Genomic DNA, 27,026 nt, shown 5'->3' with positions numbered 1-27,026 from the left:
ATGTAGGTCCACAATTACCGGTCGGTAACGGCCGATTTCGTCCGTTACAGACCGGTAATTGGTTTTTGAGATGTAGGGGCCCTTATTTTACAGAATCAGTAAAGTTACCGATTCGGCAAATTTACCGATTCTGTAAAATACCGAATCGGTAATTTTACAGATTCGGTAAATTCCAAATGTAGATAGCACTGTTTACAGTGCTACAGGCCTTCAGAATTCGGTATTTTACCACCCAATACAATTGGGTGGTAAAATACCGAATTCAGGTGTACATGCACATCTGTGCATGTACACCTGTGCCATGTGACACACAGACATGCCCTTAGGGCATGTATGTGTGCCACATGTCACACAAGCCTGTACTTGGGGTGCTAGAGGGTGTCAAAGTGACACCCCCTGCACCCTTGCTGGATTCAGTATTTACCGATTCGGTAAATACTGAATCGGTATTTCCCATTGATTCCTATGGGCTTCAAGGCCCATAGGAATCAATGGGCAATACCGATTCGGTATTTACTGAATCGGTAAATACCGAATCATACCGATTCGGTAATTCTGAAATAAGAATTACCTACATCTGCCCCCTTCCTATTTACCGATTCTTAAATACCGATTCGGTATTATTCGGTATTTAAGAGTCGGTAAATAGGAATTACCTACATCTGGCCCTTAGCCCCTAATATCTGCCAACTGCCTTTTGAAAAATATACTCCATTTTATTTTATTATCAGTTTTATATAGTGAAAACTAGACTTACAAATGTCCTTTATGTAGGATCAAGGTGCATATATACATGCATGGGTATATGTATATGTTAGACCTGTCATCATTAGGGTGGTGTTACCCCAAGTTTTAGCATGCTTACTTCCACATTTTGCTCTATCTTTTTGTTGGCCTTTGGAGTCGGAGCACTTTACCACCCCTAACCAGTGCTAAAAGGCATGTGCTTCTCCCCTAAAACATGTTAACCTTTGTGTACACCTGATTTGCATATTTATTTACTTATAAGTCCCATGTAAGGTATAATATATGTCCAGGGGCTGTAATCTAAGTACAACTAGTGGGATTGCAACACTGATTGTGCCACCCACACAAGTAGGCTTTCAAACCTATCTCAAGCCTACCACTGCAGTGCCTGTTTGTGAATTTTCCTGCGACTTCAACTTAGCATTCAAATCCTTGAACTCCTCTTTTATTATACTTTGGTCACCCCTAAGGTGGGCCCTAGGCAGCTCTAATTGCAAATTGATATGTAAGTAAATGGAAGTACATGTACTTTTAAGTTTTACATGTCTTGGTAGAGTGACAAACAGGTAAATCTGTTGGCTTGGTATTAAAGATCCTTTGTTAAGCCTTGAACTCCTCTTTTATGACACATATATCACGGCTAAGGTAGCCCTAGGTAGCCCATCGGCCCAGGCACTGTATAAGTAAAAGCTAGAACTGAAAGCAGAATTCGGAGTTGAGGTGCATCCTCCACTTGCACTCGAAGCACTGTGTTCAAATAACCACTGTCTTTGTCAATAAAGTTTGTTTCACAATTCAATTTATTACTGTTCTTCACTGATATTTATAATTGAAAATTCATAATTCATTCATCATGATCATTGGTTTCTTATATAATTTTTCATTTCTATATTTGTATATACAACAGCCCAATGCATTTCGGGCACTAGCCCTTCTTATGGGGCTGTTAGAATAGAGAAAACGTAAGGTCAGCATAACACTATAATAGCTTTCAATGTCATGTGCAAACAATCAAAAATCTGATTAGAATGTGGTTTACAAGCCACTTATACTAGGTAATTTATGTCATAACAGTGTGTTTGACTGATGAGTTAATAAGCTTGTAATATCATTGTCGCTATTTTGAGAAATAATAACTTAATTTCTTGTAAGAGCACGATTGATTGCCCAGGTAAAAAAACTGTCTCATTTAGAAATCCATCCTATAGAGTGTTACTCTGTGAATGTTACAATGAATCTGTGTTACAGTGAAATAGTGCGTTGATGTTATGGGTAGATAGACACCAATACCCTTAGAGTAGCTCGAAACATTCTAGAAAATCGTGCCGAGTTATACCCCAAGGTAAAGAGATAACCGATGTGCCATGAGAACGATCGCATAAATAAAATCAAGAGATGCTTACGTTACCATGCATGTGTGCTGAATAACGTTTCAATGTGATAAAGCGGGAATGGCTGTACAAAACATTATAAGTGCACACAGTGTTTGAAAAATGAACTAATGGTGAGGTATGCTAAGAGGAATATGTTCTTACCCAGTATTGCTTCGTAGACAATAACAATTTGATTTCATACAGTTCACTGCATTAAAGAAACGTAAGGTTAACACAAGTGAGTGATAAAAATCACTGTAACATAGACTGTGTTTGATTTCTAGGTCAAAAGCGAGATACCTTACCGGCGTGCGTGCGGATGTCGGCGTTCGCATGGTTCATTCAATAAGTGTAAACTGGTTTTGCAATTTTCAGGTTAAAGGACCGACGATGGCCGTAAGCCAATGAAATCAGTTTGGTGTCTAACTATCATAGACATAAAATACTTACTGTTGAGAGTTATCCAAATTAGAGTGAAAGAATGAGGGAGGATTCCTATCTTGAGAAATTTCAAAATATCGAGTTACCATAAATATGGAATTCCATGATGTATTAATTGCATGGTTACCAAAGACTAAACAAGAGCGGCCATGACAATCGTCTAAGGTACGCTTCTTCATCTGACTACTATAGACACAGAGAAGTTTGTAGTTTATGCCCCATACATTGAGGTGTGAATTGAAATGAGTGATGTGCCTAAAGTAATAGCATAGGTGCAAGCCCAAGTAATAAAAGTGACAAAAGTAGTACCCTGTGGGTCAGCGAATGAATTAAAATTATATCTCAATGCCGGTGAGAAATGATGAATAATATCACCCAACGTTACAGACAATGTCACACGAGGTCTAGCCAAGTGAATGCAAGAATGATTTTTACACCAGTACGTTAAGGCACATGAATCAATTGGGCGAGTCTAACAAAGATTCCACATGAATGGGTATTCACAATTACACGATTGACGAAGACCTACGAGGTATTTTTGAGACACAACCCAGATTTGCTTAGCAAAATACTAAAAATTTGAAACAGATCTTAAAACATGCAGGAGACAACAAAAAATAAACCTACAAAGGCACGGTACCATGTTTCAACTGTGGAAGTTGCAATGCCATAATCAAAGGCAATACCATCAGACACCCACATCAAGGAACAGTGATTAAACTCAAGGTCAACGCCACATGCAACTGTGAAAAATTAGTATAGATGCAAAAATGTGCATGCAGCCTGGTGTAGGTCAGAAAAACAGACTGTAAAATCAGAATACGTGTGAATGAACATAATAGCAACATACGTACCAGAAACATCAAGTCCTCAGTGGGCGTACATTTTAACACTGAACAACACAACATCAGTCAATTACGTTTTTGTGTTCTGGAACAAATTCCTGTAATTAATGGACGTGACAACACCAAATATCTCTTACAAAGAAAAGTACATAGGATCAATCTCCTAGACTCTGTGAACCCAAAGGGACTTAATCAAAGGATATATTTCAGTTGTTTATTGTAAATCATGTATATTGTATATCCAATTATCTTCTTTATAGATCGTGTTCCAAACCAATCTGTTGTAATATGTATTCTTTACTATGAAGCAGTAAGCGATATATATTAACATAGTTAATCGTCAATCGTGTTGTTGTGAATACCCATTCATGTGGAAACTTTGTTGGACTCACCCAATTGATTCACGTGCCTCAACGTACTGGTGTATTATGGTCTGGGACTACAGATCACCCCCCTCCCTGTCTTGCACACCAACATCATCAAAACATCAACTTTTTAAAAATCATTTAGACATGAGAAGAACTTATTTCTTTGGAAGGCAGGGGGTCTCACGACCCCCCGGACGTATTTATTAAAAAATTAAAACAAATTAAAATTGTTGAAATAAAACAATATTTACACGTTCATTATTATGCAAAATTATGACATTAGATTTTACACAATGTAAACAGGAATCAAAAGGGCTAACCTTAACAAATGTCTAATACAGCGTATTTCCTAACCGAATCTAACATCATACATTTGAATTTTGCATCCTAACATTAAGGGCCTACGGCAAGGTCGCTAACCGGTGTCAGATCCATATTACCCAGCTACGCCCTCACATTATGAGTGCGCATGCGCAGAGGGCCCGTTTACCGGGAGGGTATTTCCCCCCCTCCCGGTTACCCCGTACGCTCCGTGAACTCCATTACAAGGGGGGCCCTTTCACTCTGCGCCCTTTTGTGACGTCATAGTATATGTGCGGGGCAGCTGCCCAGCCCAAGAAAGCGTGACTCCCTCCCCCGCACACACCAATCCAACCAAGAGGATATCCGGCCCCTGGAGTTTTAGGAGAGACCAATGGCCCCTCCCCCTGGTGACCCCAATCGTGAATGGTGACGCCCCTTACGGACCTTAAATTGACTGCTCACCGATCATGACCTTACCGCCTGACCAGAAAAATTTCAATAAATACGACAGTTATGGATCCTGTGAACGGAAAAAAAGGCCTAAGAAACGAGTACAACACACTTTATTCTACACCAAATTCTGCTTGTATCCGAGAACACAACCTGTAAACGGGAAAAAAGGCCTAAGGAAAAAATCACCGTCAACCTTCATTTACAGTGAATATTATAATCCAAGTGGTAAGACCGACCAATACGCAAAACAAGCTTCTGCTTTAAGGGATGGTGGGTGGGAAAATTATTCGGCCCCTTGATGGAGGGGCACGGAGCGAGCCTGGAGAACGCGCGAGCAAGAGTGCACCTTCCGTGCTCTCCTGGCCTTTTAACTAGTAGTGCAGCATGGGGGCAGCCCAGTTCCAACTGGTCCGCCCCCCGGGCTTCCCCCCTTGACCCGGAAGCAATCCAACTGCTTCTAGGTCAAACGCGGGAGCCGGCACCAATCGGGGGTGGGGCGTGCCCACCGCGTCATCGATACGCGGCCAGAGGGCACGCCCCACCACGGGGGATGCAGGGGGAAGGGGAAGCCGTCGCCCTGCCATACGTGTGGGGGGGCCCAAGCGGCCCCCCTTTCCATATGGTCTGGGACTATCGACCACCCCCCTCCCTGCCTTGCACACCAACATCATCAAAACATCAACATTTTAAAAATCATTTAGACATGAGAAGAATTTATTTCTTTGGAAGGCAGGGGGTCTCACGACCCCCGGGTCTTATTTATTAAAATATGAAAACAAATTAAAATTGTTGAAATAAAACAATATTTACACGTTCATTATTATGCAAAATTCTGACATTAGATTTTACACAATGTAGACAGGTATCAAAAGGGCTAACCTTTACAAATGTCTAATAAAGAGTGTTTCCTAACCGAATCTAACATCATACGTATGAATTTTGCATCCTAACATTAAGGGCCTACGGCAAGGTCGCTAACCGGTGTCATATCCTTATTACCCAGCTACGCCCTCACGTTATGAGTGTGCATGCACAGAGGGCCCGTTTATTGGGAGGGTTCTTGCCCCCCCCTCCCGGTTACCCCGTACGCTCTGTGAACTCCATTACAAGGGGGGCCGTTTCACTCTGAACCCTTTTGTGACGTCATAGTGTATGTGCGGGGTGGCTACCCAGCCCAAGAAAGCGTGACTCCCTCCCCCGCACGCACCAATCCAACCAAGCAGATATCTGGCCCCAGGAGTTCTAGGAGAGACCAATGGCCCCTCCCCTGGCGACCCATTCGTGAATGGTGACGCCCCTTAAGGACCTTAAATTGGCTGCTCACCGATCATGACCTTACCTCCACAGGCCTGCATAGTTGACCGACTATCTGCCCCCCCCCCCCTAAAAACCTCCTACTCTGAAAGGTCATGCTACCTAGCAAAACCTCCCAGCCTTGCCAAAATATTCTCAGCCCACAATTATTTGCCCTCCCTAGTCAGGTGAACCCCATCCTGTACATAGAATTGTTCCCCCCAAATGCACCCATGTGGGATACTCTGCAAGTGAGGTGATCTAAATATCTTCTCTTCCTTGTTATTGATCCTCTTTACAGAGTGATTCAACGCCCTGACAGATTCTCCCCCCCTCCACTGGAGCCTAGGAATAAATTGAGAACACACAATGGTGCAGCCTGGGTGTACTTTAGCTAGCCAACCCGCTACCAAGATTATTTCTTCTGTCAGCACCCTCCTGCCCAACTTAACTAAATCGTTACCACCCACATGCACAATAATCACTGAGGGTGGTGGGGTGTTTCTGTCCAATAACTCTGTAAAGAAGCCCCTAAACTGGCTGAGGCAAAACCCCCCCTTCCATGAAAGGAAACCTTAAAACCTCCCTGTTCCGCCATCCGGCTAAAGTCACCTGAAAAGAAAACAGGTTCAGCGTGCTTAACGTACGAGTGACCGACCACCCATACCACTTGTGTCATGTTCTTATTACGTTATGATGAGGCTGTTCGCTGATGCTGTTCCCTTGATAGTTCCCGCCCTGCGTGACAGGCCCGAGAAACTGAAATACAAACAAACACAACTGGTGTCAGCTTAACTTTTATCGCTGCCTTACAACATGTGCAGCCGCACATAACGTTTATAACAGTCGGAAGACCATCTCCCAATCCTCTTTACACTGTTGGCATGCAGCCGTCTCGCCGTTGCTTCTGTGGCCGCCCCTATTCTGAAAGAATGCGTCCAAAAAACGTTCGCATTTAAACCAGCATTGCTAATTGCCATTGCAAAAACTCTCTGAAACTGAAACCTTGTCAGTGGGTTACCGTCTGCGTGCATTAACAGTGCTCCCTCTGTTACGCCTACTTGTTGCTCGAGAAAGGCCTCAACATGAAACACAGGGCAACAGGGATTGTTCCAAGCCCGGTGTTGTACTATACTATCCCCGAACATCCTGGTCTGTTTTTGATTTACATATGGTAATCAACAACGTGTCCTCCACTATCTTTGTGTGTTCGCGCCGGAGGCCCCCTAGCAAGTCCAGCTTACTGCTAGCCACCAGCTCGCTCACCCGCAATGCCTCATAGAAGGCCAATGAAAAGGCGGCTCTGAACAATAAACCTCCCCTGAAGCGCTACCGTGTGAGGCAAGATGTTCAATAGTGTCGCCAGCCGCTCTAAACCTATTGGTTGTCTGGGATCAGTGTGGGTTGTTTGCAAGCGCCGCCACCCCCTAAGAGCCTTCTTTACTATGAAACTGTCTGTGGGATCCTTTGCCCCTTTCAGCTGTGCAAAGAAGGACACTGCCGCATTGTGTCTGCTAGCTGTGGCTGCTGAGCGCCCTTCCTTATGTAAGGTGTCGATGTACTGGGTAAAGTGTCCCTCCTGATCCCATTTTCCCTCCCAGCCTTGACCCAAAAAGGAGCAATAAGACACAAACGCCCCTTCATAAGCCGTCCTGGTCCTGGGAGCTAGGCTAGCTGCCATGAGGTTCTGTAGCCTGGGGCACCAATTTGCCAGAGTGTGGTTGAGAAGTGTGCCGGTGTTGGTTCCGCTGTTGGTAGATGCTCGCTGAATACCTGCATCTTAAAGCGAGAGAGTGTGTCAGCTGCGTTATTTAACACCCCTGGGACATGTTGTCCCCTAAACTGCACATTCAATTTCATACACCTGAGCACGATGTCTTTTAATAGGCGCCTGCTGATTGATACACTCCACTACTGTCATGTTATCCGACCAGAAGATCACAGATTGATTGCACAAAAGTTTTGGCCAGACTGTTAGGGCAACCCATATCGGAAATAGCTCCAAAAAACCAATGTATGCCGTCAAGCCGCTTTCTTGCCACCTGATCGGCCATTCTTGTGCCACCCACTTGTTCCCAAGTATGGCGCCAAATCCAACACTGCCTGCAGCGTCTGTCCATAAACCTAACTCTGCCGATGTGGTGGGAGGTCCATACCAGAATACCCGGCCATTTAAATCATCCAGGAATGCCATCCATATACTCATGTCCAGGCGAACCTCAGCCGACAGTCTTGTACGATGATATTTCTCCCACAGGCCAGCCATGGCCTGCGAGATTGAGAGGGAAAAGGGGCGTGCCATGGGTATTACTCTTAGGGCAAAATTCAGCTGTCCCACAATCTGTTGCAGCTGCTGCAGCGTCACCTTCTCTTTTTCTACACATTGTTGTAGCGCTGCCCTGAATTTCCTGATTTTGTCCTTGGGTAACCTGAAATAACCTTCCTCTGAGTCCAGTTCTATGCCCAGAAATTCTAAGGATGTTCCAGACGCAACCGTTTTCCCCTGTGCTAGCGGGACCCCAAAAGCCCGCATGAGCACGCAAAATTCCTGCAATGCCCACGCACACTCCTGAGAGCCCGCTGTGCCCAGGAAGAGAAACCCATCCAAGTAATACATGACATGACAGTGTCCTGTTGATTGCCTGAAGACCCATTCCAAAAAGGAACTGAATGTTTCAAAGTAGTCACATACCACCAAACAACCCATGGGCATACACATATCCATGTAGAATTTACCTTGAAACGAGAAGCCTAACAGGTGCTGATCTAGGGGGTGCACTGGCAGTAGCCGAAAGGCTGATTCAACATCTGATTTAGCCATGAGGGCCCATTGGCCCAAGAGTCCTTAACATCGCTACTGCTTGGTCAAAGGAAGCATACTTAACGCTACAAATTTCTTCATCAATGTTGTCGTTTAAAGATGCACCCCTAGGCGCTGAAAGGTTATGGATGAGTCCGTACTCGCCCTTCTCTTTCTTTGGGACCACCACGAGGGGTGAGCAGACAAAATTGGGTACTGGAATCTCAGAAAAGGGGCCAGCCACTCTACCCAGGCGAAGTTCTTTCTCAATTTTTGTTGCCACTACTACTGGATTGTGCCTAACTGACAACTGGTTCTTACATTCTGGTGTCCCAGTATATCCTACCGCTGGAATCCTGAAGCCTTGTGAGAAACCTTCCTGCAGCAATCTTGCCGAGACATGATCTGGGTGCCTGTTCAACCAAGGAATCATAGCCATAACAACGGGTGAGTGGGCGACTTGACGCCTCCCCTCACTACTTCTGCTTCCTCCTGCCCCTGTTTCCGGAAGCGTTCTCTTTTGAGTGACATGTTGTTTCGAGTGAGAAGAGTGGCCACATATGCCACATGCATATTTGAACTTACAGGTACCCACTGCCCTGGTGCATGCTCCTTTGTTAAAGTCCCAACACACTCCTTTTCGATCCCCACCACTGCCTCTGGCCCTAGCGGGCACGTCGCCTCCTTGTGGTGGCCGAAAGGGCTGATAGGGTTTAGACGGGTAGCCCCTGTTTCCACTCAAGGCCACAGTAACTGTTTGCCCCTCTGTAAACGCTCGGCCGTGATCGCCATAAGCACTGAAAAGGCTCTTATCCAATCAATCAGTGTCTCATACACCCTGAACTTTGCCAATTGGGCCCGCCACTAACTCGGGAACATCCAATCCTCTGTGTCCTAGCATACTTCATTTCCCTGTTGTCTACTAGCAATGAAAATATATTAACATATTTTCCGGCCCAAACCAACTCTTTCAATCCTTGCGTAACATGCTGGGCCAGGCATTCCTTCCTGGAGGGTATTGTACCTGCCCGAGTAGTGGCAATGCCACCTCCTTACCACTTTCAGCAACTCGCGTTGGCTCAGTCCCCTTATCCATTCCGGCGTCGCCTCCAGAACCTGTTGCATGAGGAGAAACTGGAAGGGTTTGTTCCCCGCCACCACCCCGGGCCAAGAGGATCTTAGCTACCATTTTCTGTGCCTCCGCGTAGGGATCCTCTGCAGAGGGCAACACACCCCAAATGCCCAACCATGGGAGTACTTCCGCTATCTGCGCTGCCCATTCAGAGGGCACCTGCCCCACCCCACCCCCAGGGGAGCACTAACTGGAGTAGGTGACCCTATACCGAGCACCGGTGTAGGTGCTGGGTTCACTACTGGTGCGATTGGGACCACCAAGGGTGCTACGATTGGGGGTGGCTGCGGTAAGGCGGGGGGCGGCGCTACCGGTAAGCTGTTCGGTGTTGGTGGGGAAGATATCGGTGCTATGAGTGGTGTGGGCACACCGTCTGGGGCCACCTTAGGTGATCCCCGTACAGGATGTGGCTTGGGGACTCGGCCATTGCCCCTCTTGGTCCAGTCCCGCCTAGGTACCGCTTCCAGTCCCCCCCTTGGTTGTGGGGGCACTATAACTCGCTTGGGTCTCCCCGAAGGCCCTACTTGATACTCCAACCTCTGACTAAGCTCCGCCACATTCTTCCCCAGCTGGTCCACCTTCCCCAGCCTCCAATCCATGGCTGACATCCAGCGCATCATGCCCTGCAGCATAAGTTCCATGCGGGAGCGCTTTGCGCCACGCCTGCTAGACATTCTTCCTTTCCTTTGCTACAGGGAATGGCCTAACAAAATCCCACCTAAAAAAGATTACTAACTAAACACTGTGGCACATATATACACAAATCATAAAATATCAACTATATTAAAAATATATTTTATTTGATCATACTAGATAAAAAATACAGCATAATACACAAACAGCCTAAGAACCAATTAAATCATACAAAAAGTGTTACAGTGAAATCAGATTAATACATCATCGATTATGGCATAATCACAAAGTACAGACACAAACATGTAAGACATAATTTGTGGAATACAATTGGCACACTCAATATCCCATAATTACACTTCGTATTACGCAAAGATTGTAACTGTGATTGTCGATGCGTTTCGATGGAATATAATGATTTACACCATCTTTTTCAAGACTTAATCTTTTTTTCTGTCAAATAAGCGGGGCCATATACAATTTTTCACCCCTTTCTCTCAATCTAAGAAGTCGTAAGTAACAGGGCCACCCTCAGCCTGGTTATTTCTTGCTCAAATATGTATGGGGCAGGGTGTTCCAATACGTAAAGAGGTGGAATCATGTGTGCTTTATCTCTAAAGGGTAGTATTCTCTTTGCTTTAATTTTTTTGTTTCCTTTGTTGTCATGTTATCTCCTATTTAAATGTATATTGTGTCCGATTTTATACCGATCTAATAAAACAGTCAATTCCTCTCTCTCTTTAACAAGGTCCCTGTAGGGTACAGCTGTGGGCTGCTACTCCAGCATAAAATCTCGAGTCCCGATAGTCTTTTTAGCTCTGCTGGGTCTGGCGTCTTGTATGGGGTTCCGCGTTGAATCTGTTTTCTATACACTAACTCTATCCCACACCAATGCACACAATGTATCCTAATAACTGTCCACGTTGGAGGCACACAGGCTGGCCGTGAGCACCACGCAACTGTGACAGTGACAACCAGCTAGCCTGGGTATTTGGGCGAGCGCACTCTAGCCCGGCGGCCCGACAGACGCAGTGAAATGCAGGCCTGCCGGCGTCCTCAAATAGCTATGTCCGCAGTGTCACGCCACACTGCACGGAGCGCGCAGTAAAAATACTTGCTTCCCTCTCTCCAAGCGACGTCCGGTGATCTTCCTCGTGGGACAACACTAGATCATCGGGGCCCCACGAAGTGGAATCATGAACCTGAAACAAGAAAATAGAGAAAATTATTCGGCCCCTTGCTGGAAGGGCACGAACCGAGCCTGGAGAGCGCGGGAGCAAGAGAGCGCCTTCCGTGCTCTCCCGGCCTTTTAACTAGTAGCGCTAGACCTCGCGTGACATTGTCTGTAACTTTCGGTGATATTATTTATCGCTTCTCACCGGCAGTGAGATATATTTTTTTAATTCATGCGCTGACCCACAGTGTACTACTTTTGTCACTTTTAACATTTGGGCTTGCACCTATGCTATTTCCTTAGGCACATCACTTGTTTCAGTTCACAAGTCAATGTATGGGGCATAAACTACAAACTTTTCTATGTCTATAGTAGTCAGATGAAGAAACATACGTTAGACGTTTGTCATGGCTACTCTTGTTTGATCTTGGGTAACCATGGAATAAGTACATCATGGAAAACCATATTTATGGAATATCTGAAGATAGAAATCCTCCCTTGTTCTTTCACCCTAATTTTGATAACTCACAACAGTAAATCTTTTAAGTCTATGACACAGAACTGATATCATTGGCTTAAGGGCACCGTTGGCCCTTTAAACTGAAAACCGCCAAACCAGGTTGCACTTATTTAAAGAACCATGTGAATGCCGACATCCGCACGCATGCCGGTAAGGTATCTCGCTTTTGACCTAGAAATCAAACACAGCCTGTGTTACAGTGATTTGTATCACTCACTCGTGTTAACCTTACATTTCTTTAATGCAGTGAAATGTTTAAAATCAAATTTTTATCGCCTAGGAAGCAATACCGGGTAAGAACATATTACTCTTACACAATTAGTTAATTTTTCGAGCACTGTGTTCACTTATAATTTTTTATACAGCCATTCACGCTTTATCGCATTGAAACATTATTTTGCACGCATGCTTGATCACGTAAGCATCTTTTGAATGTATTTATATGATCGTTCGCATGGCACATCGGTTCCCGCTTTACCCTTGGTTATAACTTGGTTAAAGTCAGCACGATTCTCTAGCATGTTTTGAGCTACACTTAGGGTATTTCTCTGTAACACTAATTCATTGTAACATTCACGGAGTAACACTCTATAGAATGGATTTCTAAACGAGACAGTTTTTTTACCTGGATAATCAAGAGTGCTCTTACAAGAAATTAAGGTTATTATTTCTCAAAATCACGACAATGATGTTATGAGCTTGTTAGCAAATCAGTCAAACACAGTGTTATGGCATATATTACCTGGTATAAATGGCTTGTAAACCACATTCTAATCAGATTTTTGACTTTGAAAGATAATATATTGTTATGCTGGCCTTACGTTTTCTCTATTCTAACAGTGTAGTATAGACTTTATTGTACAGTTAATTAAAAACCAGTACAAAAATATAAAATGCCTGATTATTTAAAAAGCAAAAGATGAACATTAGACAGCAGATAAACAGGTAATGAGTCATAAAATTTGTAAAATATTAATCTCGTGCCTAAAAATTGCCGTGTCTGGGACAGGGAGAACAGTCATGTTTAATGTACGAGTTCGTGATGGAGATTAAGACTTTACCAAGCTTCCTCTCTTTTTCTCAAAATTAGCTATGAATTTGACTGCTCTGCAAATAAATTGAGGTTCCACAGAACACAGTGTTTGTATAATAGCAGACCGACAGGTACGTGCTCCAATTTCATTGAACTTCGCCTTTAGTCTGCTCCGGCGTTCCAAATTCATGGCGGGACAGATGCAGATCAGATGAATTAAGTCTTGTTTTCTTGCCCCACACAGTTCGCACCCTTTATTTTCTTGCATCCGCCATTTTGGTTGATCAAAGTTTGTTGGGAGGTTACCCAGCCTCAATGTAAGATATCTAGATTTGATATGCGCTGAGAAAGCAAGTTGTAGATATGCTGCCTGAATCAGCTTTTTATATGATTGTATTGTCATCCAGGCATGTTCACGATGACTCAAGGATGACTTATCGTTAAGTAACGAATGCCTACTGGCCGCCTTCTTTGCTGTTTGTTTGAACAATGGTACCGGAAGCCTGGTTTCCCAAAGTGGGGCCAATTCTGTTGTTTCTAAAGAAAGTTTTAAAAATTTGGCATACTGGGAATTAGGACTGTTTTGGATTGCTTCCCACATGGCACGATAAATCTCTGTTTCCTGGTTCATCAAGACATCGTACCAAAATTTGACAGTCTCATATTATTTTAGCTGAACTTGAGATTGCAGGCCAAATTCAAGTCGCACTTGTGTGGGTGATGCATTAATTGGCAAACCAAATACACGCTTGCAGGTTTTTGTTTGTATTCTTTCTATAAGCTGTGCACTCTTCCCGTGATGTAATACGCTCCGGTAAGATATTGTTGGCAATAACTTAGCTTTCATTACGTTTAAGAGCGGATTGAACATAGGGCCTCTAAATTTGGTTGCTAAATTGCTGAAAGCGTGTAACAAGGCGATCCCCTTCTTTTCGATGGCATTTAAATGCGTTGCAAACTTTAGGTGCTTGTCTAGTTGTACCCCCAGATACTTATAACTTTCCACCACTTCCAATTATGGCGACGAGTTATAACCATGATCTTTTCTATTCTAACAGTGAATAATACCCTGAAGAAGGGCTAGTGCCCGAAATGCGTTGGACTGTTGTACATACGAATATAGAAATGAAAAATGATATAAGAAACCAATCATCATAATGAAGGATTTATGAATTTTCAATTATAAATATTATTGAAAAACACTAATAAATTGAATTGACAAAGACAGTGGTCATTCGAACACAGTGCTTTGAGTGCAAGTGGGGGACGCCCCTCAACTCCGAGGACTTTCAGTTTTGGATATTATTCATCCTCACGCTCAGGAGGTTTTACCTTCTTGCACCACCTACCTATTTACCATCAACCGGCAGCAATTTTTCAGAACGAGTGCGATTGCCCATCTATACAATACTAAGTAAAAGCTAGGACATGTATTTTCAGGTTTAGCATGTCCTGGTAGTGACAAACACCCCAATTTGTTTTTCACTACTGTGAGGCCTACTCCTCTCGGAGGCTAGCATTAAGAACTCTTTAAAACACTTTTAATCTGTAATTTCTAATGAGAAAGGAGTAGGTAAGTCATGTTTCATCTCTTTGGAATGGTAATGATAAATCCTCTTTAGTGGTAAAGGTGGATTTGACATTCTATTTAGAAAGTGTACATTTCTCTGCTCCTAACTTTGCTCTGTGTGCCTGCAGACTGTCTCCAAGATAACTTAGATTGAATTTCTTCTGAGTCCCAACTTTTCTTTATTTACCCTTCTGAGCAAATAAGATATAAACTGTTATGGTCTGAAAAATTTACCAGCACTGGTCAGCAGGGCTGCTAAAACCTAAAATGGGGTAAGAACTGCATTGTCTAGCAGGGTTTACATAGCAGGTCTTCTCATATATATACGCTCCCAATGCAGTGCCTGTTTTTAAAGGCACCCCCATTAGAATGCCAAAAAAAGCCCACCAGACACGAGTAACACTCTTAATCTGCCAGGCGGTCCCATCCCAGGTTTTGCAGTGCAGCAGCGGGTTGGGCCCGGCGCCGCACTGCCTAACCTGTAATTGGGCCCATATAGTATTTTCTCTCTCATCGCTCTCATCACCTGACCTGTCAGAGTGATATAGTAATGAGAAAAACGTATCCCCTGAATCAATTTCAAAACACCCTTTGGAGAGGACAGCAGGAGGACTGTGCTGAAGTTAGGTTTGCTGAACATTGTTCTCGCTCGTTTTCCTCTCAGAATTGAACTCTGCAGTCAGGCCAAAGGTAATACAAGGTATAGCCTCCTCTTCCACCATCTCATAAACGTTTCCCCCAGTTACTCATGTTAATATTGTACCTTGCAAGGTGAGAGGCTCCACTTGCTTCTTCAATCTTCCAGCCACCATCACTTGCTTCCCTGAGAAGAGACAGTTCAGTTCCTCCCTCTCGAAGTGTCTTTTCCACCATATTAAACCCCTTTTCCACCACATTACCTGGGGGGCTGACCCCGCTGCAGTTTCAGAAGCGTTTGCCACATCTGAATCCGATTTAAAAGTCACAGCTTGCATAGGCTTTTTAAGCATATTCTCCTAGGGTCCTAAGCCCCTGCTACTGCAGGCTCTATCACCTTTGGCTCCAGTCTCCTCTTCTCCACAACTTTTCTTTGCATCAATATGATCTGATTTTCGTCCGTCTGGTTCCAGTCGTGTTGCTCTCATGGCTCTTTAAAGCTCTTGTCATTGTCGGCAGAGGCATTGCTGACACCTGCTTTGTCCTCTGTAAGCTAGCAGTACCAGCTTCCCAGTGTGTTTGCTCCCATGCCAATCCACCTTCAGGTGCAATAAGCTGCAAGGAAATCCAGACACCTAATAAAGCATTTGGGGAGTTAAAGCCTGACCTCATCCCCTGTCAGCGTTCGCTGGGGTAATATCGTTCAGAGCAATAGGCTTGGCATACGGAATTATAGAAACAGCCGTCCTCAAGCAGCCACCATATTGCCTCATCTGAGCCATTTGTATGCTCTGAATGTATTATTGAATGTTAAGATACTCAAACACACAAAAATTAATTTTATTCCCTATGGACGCAAAACATATTATTATGAAACAAAGTAAGTGTTTACTTGCAGTAACTTATTTAATGTGTCTATTTGAACAGTCATTGTTGAATCACACATATCTTTGTTAATCCAGCCTTTAGGGGCCCATTAGGATCAATGAATCAATCACTGAATTTGTAAAGGGCACTACTCACCCGTGAGGGTCTCAAGGCGCTGAGGGGGGGGAGGGGGGATGGCTGCTACTACTGCTCGAAGAGCCAGGTCTTCAAGAGCTTCCTAAAGGTGAGCAGGTCTTGGTTCTGCCGCAGGTGGGTGTAGAGGGTGTTCCAGGTATTGGCAGCGAGGAAGAAGGATCTGCCTCCAGAGGTGGTACCCTGGATTCGTGGGACATCGGAGAGGGCGAGGCTGGTGGAGCGGAGCCGGCGGGCGGGGGTGTAGAATTTGAGTCTGTTGTTCAGGTAGGCTGGTCCGGTGTTGTGGCGTGCTTTGTGAGCGTGGGTGCGGAGCTTGAAGGTGATCCTCTTGTTGATGGGGAGCCAGTGCAGGTCTTTGAGGGGGGGGGTGATATGGCTGCATCGAGGGAGGTTTAGGATCAGGCGGGCCGAGGCGTTCTGGATGCGCTGTAGTCGCTGTAGGTGTTTGGTCGGGATTCCTGCATAGAGTGTGTTGCCGTAGTCCAGCTGGCTGCTGACAAGGGCTTGGGTCACCGTTCTTCTGATTTCGATCGGGATCCACTTTTAGATCCTGCGGAGCATGCAGAGGGTGTTGTAGCAGGATGAGCTGACCTGCTTGGACATGGAGAGGGAGGAGTCGAGGATGAATCCCAAGTTGCGTGCGTGGTCCGCTGGCGTCGGTGCTGTTCCTAGTGTTGTCGGCCACCAGGAGTCGTCTCAGGCAGACGGGGTAGGGCCGAGGATGAGGAATTCCGTCTTGTCTGAGTTCAGCGTCAGGCGGGTGCTCCTCATCCACTCGGCGACGGCCTTCATACCCTTGTGGAGGTTGGGTTTGGCAGTATGCAGGTCCTTGGCAAGGGAGAGGATAAGCTGGGTGTCGTCGGCATAGGAGATGGGGTTCAGGTCGTGTTGGCGGGCCACTTGTGCGAGGGGAGCCATGTAGATGTTGAACAGCGTCGGGCTGAGGGATGAGCCCTGGGGTACGCCACAAATGAGGTTTGTAGCTTTGGATCGGTAGGGTGGGAGGCGGACGCTCTGTTTTCTGTCGTAGAGGAAGGAGGTGGTCCAATCCAGGGCTTTCTCACGTATTCCTGCTTCTTGGAGGCGTGTTCTTAGTGTATGGTGGCAGACCATGTCGAAGGCGGCTGACCGGTCCAGGAGGATAAGGGCTGAGGTTTTACCATTGTCTAGTTGGTGCCGGATGTCGTCTGTGGCGGCAATGAAGGCTGTCTTGGTGCTGTGGTTCAGTCCGAAACCGGATTGAGATGGGTCTAGGATGTTGTTGTCCTTGAGGTGTCGTGTCAGCTGTATGTTGGCGATTTTCTCAATGACCTTTGCTGGGAAGGGGAGCAGGGAGATGGGGCGGAAGTTCTTGAGGTCCTTGGGGTCCGCCTTGGGCTTCTTGACGAGGGTGTTGATTACGGCGTGTTTCCAGCTATCTGGGAATGTCGCTGAGTCGAAGGAGATGTTGATGACCTTTCGTAGTTGGGGTGCAATGGTGGCGTCTGCCTTGTTGAACATGTGGTGTGGGCAGGGGTCTGTTGGTGATCCCGAGTGGATGGAGTTCATGATCTTTTGTGTCTCATCGTCGTTGACGTGGGCCCAGGAGGTCAGCTGGTTGGTGTGAGTGGTGTTCGGGGTGGGGTCTGTTGGGGCTGGTGGTGCATTGAAGCTGTCGTGGATGTCGATGAGCTTGCGGTGGAAGAAGGTGGCAAGGGAGTTGCACAGTCCTTGCGAGGGCGGGATGTCGTTGGTGTTGGCGCTGGGGTTGGAGAGTTCCTTGACGATGCTGAAAAGCTCTTTTCAATCGTGTGCGTTGTTGTCCAGGCAGGCTTTGATCCAATGTCTGAGGTTTTGGGCGGCGGTGTGTGGGTCGGTGGGGTAGGTTGGAGGGTCCAGGGCGAGGGCGAAGGTCAGTGTGTTCTCGGTGATTTTGCCCCAGCTGCAGCGAGGTAGCTGTTGAGTGTGGTGGTGCATGGTTGCTTTCTTGAATGTGAAGTGGATGCAGTGGTGTTCGGTCCAGTGGAGTTCGGTGGTGTGGTTGAAGGCAACGTGGGTGCTTGTGGAGAAGATGGGGTCGAGCGTGTGGCCGGTGGCATGGGTGGGTTCGGTGATGAGTTGTCGGAGGCCGAGGTTGGCAAGGTTGTAGATCTGGGTGGCGGAGTTGGTGTCATTGTTCTTCTCGAGGTGGTAGTTCACGTCCCCGGGGAGGATGTAGTCCATGGAGGCGAGTGCGTGGGTGCTGGTGAGGTCGACGATCGAGTCGCTGAACAGGGGCCGCGGTCCAGGGGGGTCTGCAGACGAGTTTTTCTCTGAGAGTGGTGTTGAGGTCGGTGTGGATCTGGAAGTGAAGGTGTTCGGAGCAGTTGAGAGAGTTGTCTGCGAGGGTGTGGACCTGGAGTGTGGATTTGTGTACGATGGCTATTCCTCCTCCAATTCCATTGGCGCGATCCCTGCGGGTGATTTTGTAGCCATCTGGGATCGCTATGGTGATGCCCGGTGCTGAGGACTCGTTCCACCAGGTCTCGGTCAGGAATGCTACGTCTGGAGGCATTGTGTCGAGTAGGTCCCAAAGCTCGACGGGGCGTTTGCTTGCGGAGCGGGTGTTGAGCAGTCTGCAGTGGAGGTGGTTGGGTCCAGTCCTTGGAGGCTTGGTGGTTCTGTCACAGGAGAAGCTGCAGGTGTTGCAGGAGAAGGGTCCATGGGTGTGTTTTGTGGTAGCCTGGAAGCAGCGGTGGTCACGGCCGGTGTTGAGAGTGGGAGGGTGTTGTTGTCCTATCGGAGTCTGGCGTTGTGGGGGGCACGGGGTCCAGGGGCTCTGGTGCTGGGCGCGGTCCAAGCACGGATGGGCCCAGACAGGCTTGCCTTTGCGGCGCGCCACCTGCGTGCGTCCACTGCGCTTCTGCTTGGCGTCCTCCATAAAAGGCGAAGTTGGAGGGAGGAGCAGCTGGGAGGCGGGAGCGGGGCGGCCAATGGGCGATGGGGACGGGACACAGAAAGCAAAGGGGGTGGGGCTGCAGGGGTGCAGCGGCGGGAAGCGGGGGACGGGGGATAAATAGGGCAAGGGGCGCTAAAGGGAGTGACTTCAAAGCAAAATAAAATACTGCAATACAAATACCAATACAGAAATCAGTACAGTACAGGAAGAAAACAGTCACCAGACCGCAGGAGCACAGCGGCGAACTCCCGGCAGCGGCAGCAGTGGGGCAGGTAGAGCCGTGCGGTGTGGGGAGCGACCTGACCTGAGAGCAGGGTCAAGGGTCACACTCACTGCCGCGCGGCGTCCTCCATAAAAGGACAAGTGGGAGGGAGGAGCAGCTGGGAGGCGGCAGCGGGGCAGCCAATGGGCGATGGGGACGGGACACAGAAGGCAAAGGGGGCGGGCCGCAGGGGTGCAGCGGCGGGAAGTGGGGAGCGGGGGGTACAGGGGGCAATCGGCGCTAAAGGGACCGACTACAAAGCAAAATAAAATACAGCAATACAAATACCATACAGAAATCAGTACAGTACAGGAAGAAAACAGTCACCAGACCGCAGGAGCACACCAGCGGCGAACTCCCAGCAGCGGCAGCAGTGGGGCAGGAGTCATGGGCGCACAGTAGGAGCCGTGCAGCGTGGGGAGCGACCTGATCTGAGAGCAGGATGGCGGGCGGACCTGAGTCCCGCACCACTGATCATAATGTAACTGCCACCGTGGTGGTCACAACTGGCATTTTAAAATTGCGGCCGGTGCTGCGGGCTGCAGCACCAGCCCCAATGGTAAAATGGCATGTTGTGTGTTTTCATGCACAACGTGGCAGATACCACGCAGTGCATGCCACCTTGCCCATGGATATGTATGGGGTACCATAGGTTTTTTCCAAGTGCACTCCACACCCCCGGGGCCCGCAACGGGCCCCCAAAGTAAGTCCCTGCCAGCCTTTTCATGAGGCATTGCCACCACGGAAAGTCCTTGAAATCTACTCATCATAATATGGATGGCGGCACCCCCACCATATATGAGTCCCAGCTCCACCCGGCAGGCAATCGTATTGTTTGCAGACCAGAGGAAAAGCAGCGGTGAACTTTCCATCTGCCACAATACCCACTGCCATCATAATATGGCAGTGGGTAATTCACGTTACGATGGCCTGACGGTCGCCAACACCGGCATGGCAGTGGCAATCATTACGCCATTGTAATCACTCCCTAAATGTGTATTTCAAACTATATTAAACAGTGTGGTTCTATTCCCAAAACTGTATAAGACATTATGCTTACTCACTTTAAACTTGAAAGGCATTTTTCGGCCTTGTCTGCCATTTGATTCATACTTACTTTGTCTTTTAAATTGAGGCAAACTGTCTACGATTGCTGAACATTATTTTAGATTTGGCTATTTGCTTTACTTGGATGGAGAACCTATGTTGATCCTCTTACATTATTTAATTTTGATTTGAATGCTAATTTGCAAAGATTTGAATATCAGACTTTTTGCCTTCTATAATGATCTTAATTTCATGTTTTGTGAAGATTTGAATAATTAGTAATAGGATTTAGACTTTCAAAAACATGGCATTTCTTACAAAGAAATTAGGCAGCCCCGTCCCTGTGCATCAATCCTCTATTTAGAGTGTTAACAGTGTCAGCAAGAGACCTGGAAGAACAGCAATGTTTTCCCCAAAAAATTGTAACTAGAATTTCACAGTATTTACCGTTTGTAAAGAGACTTGCTTCAATGAGTAAATAATGTGGTTTGGAAGAGCTGGGTTTGGAGAGCAATGAATATTACTCTTAATAAATTGCCTCATCGAGAACAAAATTCACAATTTAAATTGTTCACAAATGCCTAAAGCTAATCTATTCTTAAGGCTAAGTTGTGGTTAGTCATATGAAATAGGAATGCAGAATAATCATGATGAAATGACTATTAAGTTATTTGGACATAGATATTTGTTCACATGGAGACTCATTTCTTTTTCTTTTTTCTAGGTTTCTGTGATTGGATTCATAATCGAGATCATAGCGGCTGTTAATTTAGAATTGCCCTATTTAGCTCCTATTCTTCTCAGTGTTTTCCTGCCCGTCTTTCCATTACTTGGGTGCATAATACGTTTAGAGGTGAGGTACTGTTTCATTTACCATACGAGTGATTTTGGCTTTCTTATGCTATTGTTTACAGATGTGCTTTGCATTGCAGTGTCATTAGTTGGCCTCACAGTGTAGTTGTACTTCGGTTTTTGAGAGTTAAAAAGACAGACCAGTCATGAGTTGGATAGTCAGTTGTATGGATGTGGTTACCATGCTTCTTCTATATCCATGTTTGATTGCATGTGTGTTTAAATGGCTAGGGTGTGTTATATGAGGTCTTTATCAATTCAGGGGCATGTAATCAGGGAGGACTGGTGTATGCACTGCCCAGCTTAAGTATTGGTTTACTATTTAGTATTTTATGTCATGTCAAGATGTGGTATATTGTTTTATGAACAGTGGGGTGAATGGTTTGTGTGTGTGTGTTTGACTTATTATGCCAATCTGTTCTTTCTAGTGCTGTGTTTGTTCGCTATAATAGCCACTATTGTTGTGATCTCGGTGATGCCAAACTCATTTGGATTTCTGAGACGTATTGCCTCTGACTTTTAAAGGATGTGTGTGCTTTGCTTTGGCTAATGTGTTCAGTTGTGGTTGTTATTGTATTTTAGTGTTGCAGCTGACACTGTTATATTTGGAATATCAGAACTGTGTTAGGCTTGTGCCCAATGTCCTATGTTGAAACACCTGACAGCAAAACACACAAGATGATGGACGGAGTGTTTCACAATGGCAAAACATTCACCCCCAGTCACAGATCTGGGTTTAATCCATCGTTATTTTGCTCACCAAGCCACACCAGTTCAGACATGGCCATATGCAACTCAGTCTTGACCCTGTGCCTCATGGGAACAGTTCAGCCCGAACTGCCAAGCCATGTCTTCCCTGGACCGGATTCAAGCATCCTAGGACTGGTTTCTGGCTATCAGCGGTCTTCAGCCAGGATAGCTTGACTCCAGAGGCTTAGTGAGCACGGGACCCACATCTGGGCATACCCTTCCCACATAGGGTGAACAGCAAAACACACAAGATGAGGGACGGAATGTTGGACAATGGCACAACATTCACCCCCAGTCACAGATCTGGGTTTAATCCATCGTTATTTTGCTCACCAAGCCACCCCAGTTCAGACATGGCCATATGCAAATCAGTCTTGACCCTGCGCCTCATGGGAACAGTCCAGCCCGAACTGCCCAACCATTTCTTCCCTGGACCGGAATCAAGCATCCTAGGACCGGTTTCTTGCTATCAGCCGTCTTCAGCTTGGATAGCTTGACTCCAGTGGCTTAGTGAGCACTGGACCAACGTCTGGGCATACACTTCCCACATAGGCTGAACAGCAAAACACACAAGATGATAGACGGAATGTTGAATAATGGCAAAACATTCACCCCCAGTCATAGATCTGGGTTTAATCCATCGTTATTTTGCTCACCAAGCCACCCCAGTTCAGAAATTGCCATATGCAAATCAGTCTTGACCCTGTGCCTCATTGGAACAGTCCAGCCCGAACTGCCAAGCCATGTCTTCGCTGGACGGGAATCAAGCATCCTAGGACTGGTTTCTGGCTATCAGCTGTCTTCAGCCAGGATAGCTTGACTCCAGTGGCTTAGTGAGCACGGGACCCAAGTCTGGGTATAACCTTTGAAAATGGGGTGAACAGCAAAACACACAAGATGATGGATGGAATGTTGCACAATGGCAAAACATTCACCCCCAGTCACAGATCTGGGTTTAATCCATTGTTATTTTGCTCACCAAGTCACCCCAGTTCAGACATGGCCAAATGGAAATCAGTCTTGACCCTGTGCCTCATGGGAACAGTCCAGCCCGAACTGCCAATCCATGTCTTCCCTGGATCTGAATCAAGCACCCTAGGACTGGTTTCTGGCTATCAGCTGTCTTCGGCCAGGATAGCTTGACTCCAGTGGCTTAGTGAGCGCGGACCCACATCTGGGCATACCCTTCCCACATAGGGTGAACAGCAAAACACACAAGATGATGCACAAAATATTGCACAATGGCAAAACATTCACCCCCAGTCACAGATCTGGGTTTAATCCATCGTTATTTTGCTCACCAAGTCACTCCCGTTCAGACATGTCCATATGCAAATCAGCCTTGACCCTGTGCCTCATGGGAACAGTCCAGCCCAAACTGCCAAGCCATGTCTTCCCTGGACCGGAATCAAACATCCTAGGACCGGTTTCTGGCTATCAGCCGTCTTCAGCCACGATAGCTTGACCCCAGTGGCTTAGTGAGCATACTCATAACGTAGCGCTTGACTGCACAGTCCTTAATCATATCGTAGCGTTTGACTTCAGATTGCCATTTAGTATCGCTAGCGCGCACTTCTTGGCTGTGTATGGTAAAGAGTTTTGCATATTTTCAAAGCGCCTCCGCTTCCACTGCTGCTTTCCTGACGATACTTCGCCCCCTCTCAGCGCCCCATTGCTCCCACTGCCTGGGCCCCTATCAGCGTTTGTTGTTGTTGCTGCCATTCTGTTTGTAACCCCTGGCCCTTCCTCCACCTCGCTCCCGCCTCCCAGCTGACCCTCTCACCCACTGAAGCTGTAGACCGTCCTCGCACTCTCGTAGAGCTGTGACTGTCCTGTCCTGGACACGAGCGGTCGCTCCCCTTGCCTCCTCCTCTGCTGAGACCTGGTATTGTAGCGCCTGACTCTGCTTTGGAAATATTATCGTAGCGCTTGACTGCACATTATTTACTCATAACGTAGCGCTTGACTGCACAGTCCTTAATCATATCATAGCGCTTGACATCAGATTGCTATTTAGTATCACTAGCGCGCACTTTTTGGCTGTGTATGGTAAAGAGTTTTGCATATTTTCAAAGCGCCTCCGCTTCCACTGCTGCTTTCCTGACGATACTTCCCCCCCTCTTAGCGCCCCATTGCTCCCACTGCCTGGGCCCCTATCAGCGTTTGTTGTTGTTACTGCCATTTTGTTTGTAACCCCTGGCCCTTCCTCCACCTCGCTCCCACCTCCCAGCTGACCCTCCCACCCACTGAAGCTGTAGGCCGTCCTCGCACTCTCGTAGAGCTGTGACCGTCCTGTCCTGGACACGAGCGGTCGCTACCCTTGCCTCCTCCTCTGCTGAGACCTGGTATTGTAGCGCCTGACTCTGCTTTTGGAAATATTATTGTAGCGCTTGACTGCACAATATTTACTCATAACGTAGCGCTTGACTGCACAGTCCTTAATCATATCGTAGCCCTTGACTTCAGATTGCTATTTAGTATCGCTAGCGCGCACTTCTTGGCTGTGTATGGTAAAGAGTTTTGCATATTTTCAAAGCGCCTCCGCTTCCACTGCTGCTTTCCTGACGATACTTCGCCCCCTCTTAGCGCCCCATTGCTCCCACTGCCTGGGCCCCTATCAGCGTTTGTTGTTGTTGCTGCCAATTTGTTTGGAACCCCTGGCCCTTCCTCCACCTCGCTCCTGCCTCCCAGCTGACCCTCCCACGCTCCGCCCCCTCCACTATCCATTTGAGACAGATGGACTTTCGTGCAGCGTCCACGCGCAGCGGTCGCGCCGAAGGTGCACCAAAGGTAACCCCGTATACGCCCATCTGCGCCTGGACCGCACCCAGTGCCAGACCCCCTGGTCCCCACATCACCCACCCCTCCCGCATCACATATGACCCATCCACCCTCCTATCACTTAACCCCGGCCGACTCCCTAACTGTGCCCAGGCCGCACCGAGACACACCCATGGACCCTATGCCTGCCACTCCTGCAAGTACAACTCCATCGAGACCCACACCAAACCCACAAACTCCAAACAAAGATCCAACACCAACCACCTCAATTGCATCCTTCTCAACACCCGCTCGGTTCACAAACACGCCATCGACCTTTGGAACCTACTCAACACCATTTCCCCGGACGTCGCCTTCCTAACAGAAACCTGGATGAATGCCTCATCAGCTCCAGACATCGCCATAGCCATCCCGGACGGCTACAAGATCATCCGTAAGGACCGCACCAAGCAAACAGGAGGAGGCATCGCCATCGTCCATAAGAACACTATCCGCGTCTCAACCAGCTCAGAAGACAACCTCACTATCGCCGAACACCTCCACTTCCAGATCCACACCGACCCCAAGACCACACTCCTCTACAGACCCCCAGGACCCCGTACTCAATTCAGCGAAGACATCACCCCACACGCCCTCCCCTCAGAAGAATACATTCTTCTGGGAGACCTCAATTTCCATCTGGAAAAGAGCAACGACAGGAACACTACCACCCTCCTGGACAATCTCGCCAATCTCGGACTCAAACAACTTGTTAACACCCCCACCCACTATGCAGGACACACACTCGACCCTATCTTCACCTCCAGCAAGCATATCTCCTTCACTCACTCCACAACCCTCCACTGGACGGACCTCAGTTGCATCCACTTCATTTACAATAAGACCACGATCCACAACCACCCTCAACCAACTCTGCGAAGAAATTGAAACAAAATCACAATCGATCAAATCTCCACATCACTTCTTCAAAAAACCCCTGCCTATTCAACGAACCCTAACCAAGCCGCCATCAACCTCACACAATGGTTAACCCAAACCGCTGACAAACTAGCACCCCTGAAAAAACATCAAATCAAGCAAGGAAGCAAGAACGCCCCATGGTTTAATGATGACCTTCAGAAATCCAAGAAACTCTGCCGCTCCCTTGAAAAAACTTGGAAAAAAGACCCAAACACTATCACCCAAGCCGCCTTCAAAAACGCCACCCGCAAACACCACCAACAAATCCGGACAGCCAAGAAATCAGCACTCAAAGACCGACTAGACAACAACGCCCACAACAGCAAGGAGCTTTTTAACATCATCAAAGAATTCACCAACCCCACCGCCAGCTCCAACGACATCACCCCCTCTCAAGTCCTCTGCGACTCCCTCGCCTCCTTCTTCCATGACAAAATTGCCGACATTCATAACAGCTTTGACAACCAACCCGTAAACCAGTCTACCCCTCTCACCTCCGAACCTGTACCCCCCCTGAATAACCTTCTCAACTGGAACCCAATCACCACAGAAGACACCATCCGCCTAATGAACTCCATCCACTCCGGATCCCCCACAGACCCTTGCCCCCATCACATCTTCAACAAAGCAGACTCCATCATCGCACCCCATCTCCGAGACGTCATCAACTGCTCCCTCAAATCCAGCACATTCCCAGAAAAATGGAAACACGCCGAACTCAGCGCCCTTCTGAAGAAACTCACAGCTGACCCCACCGAACTCAAAAATTACCGCCCTATCTCGCTCCTCCCTTTCCCTGCCAAAGTCATTGAGAAAGCTGTCAACAATCAGCTCGCCGCCTTCCTCGAAACCAACTATTCACTCGACTCCTCACAGTCTGGCTTCCGAGCCAAACACAGCACCGAGACCGCCCTCATCGCAGCAACAGACGACATTTGAACACTACTGGACAATGGAGACACAGTCGCCCTCATCCTCCTCGACCTCTCCGCAGCCTTCGACACAGTCTGTCATAGTACCCTAATACAACGCCTCAGCCACATCGGAATTCAAGGAAAAGCATTAGACTGGATCATCTCGTTCCTCGCTGGAAGAACTCAGAGAGTACGCCTC

The 27,026-nt window shown here is 47.1% G+C and overlaps 1 protein-coding gene across 1 annotated transcript in view; it reads left to right on the top strand.

Moving 5' to 3' along the window:
* The window catches only part of LOC147702336 (ATP-binding cassette sub-family A member 10-like), a 1,673,715-nt gene that overhangs the window by 1,333,371 nt on the left and 313,318 nt on the right, over window positions 1-27,026 (top strand). Inside the window, exon 26 of the mRNA XM_086930968.1 lies at window positions 21,295-21,423. Within this exon, the coding sequence (XP_086787094.1) occupies window positions 21,295-21,423 (129 nt within the window). The remainder of the gene's footprint in view (window positions 1-21,294; window positions 21,424-27,026) is intronic.

Source organism: Lissotriton vulgaris, chromosome 7 (genome assembly GCF_964263255.1).
Source record: "Lissotriton vulgaris chromosome 7, aLisVul1.2, whole genome shotgun sequence".
In the NCBI taxonomy this organism is placed as follows: domain Eukaryota; kingdom Metazoa; phylum Chordata; class Amphibia; order Caudata; family Salamandridae; genus Lissotriton; species Lissotriton vulgaris.
This window is presented reverse-complemented; position numbering and strand designations above follow the sequence as displayed.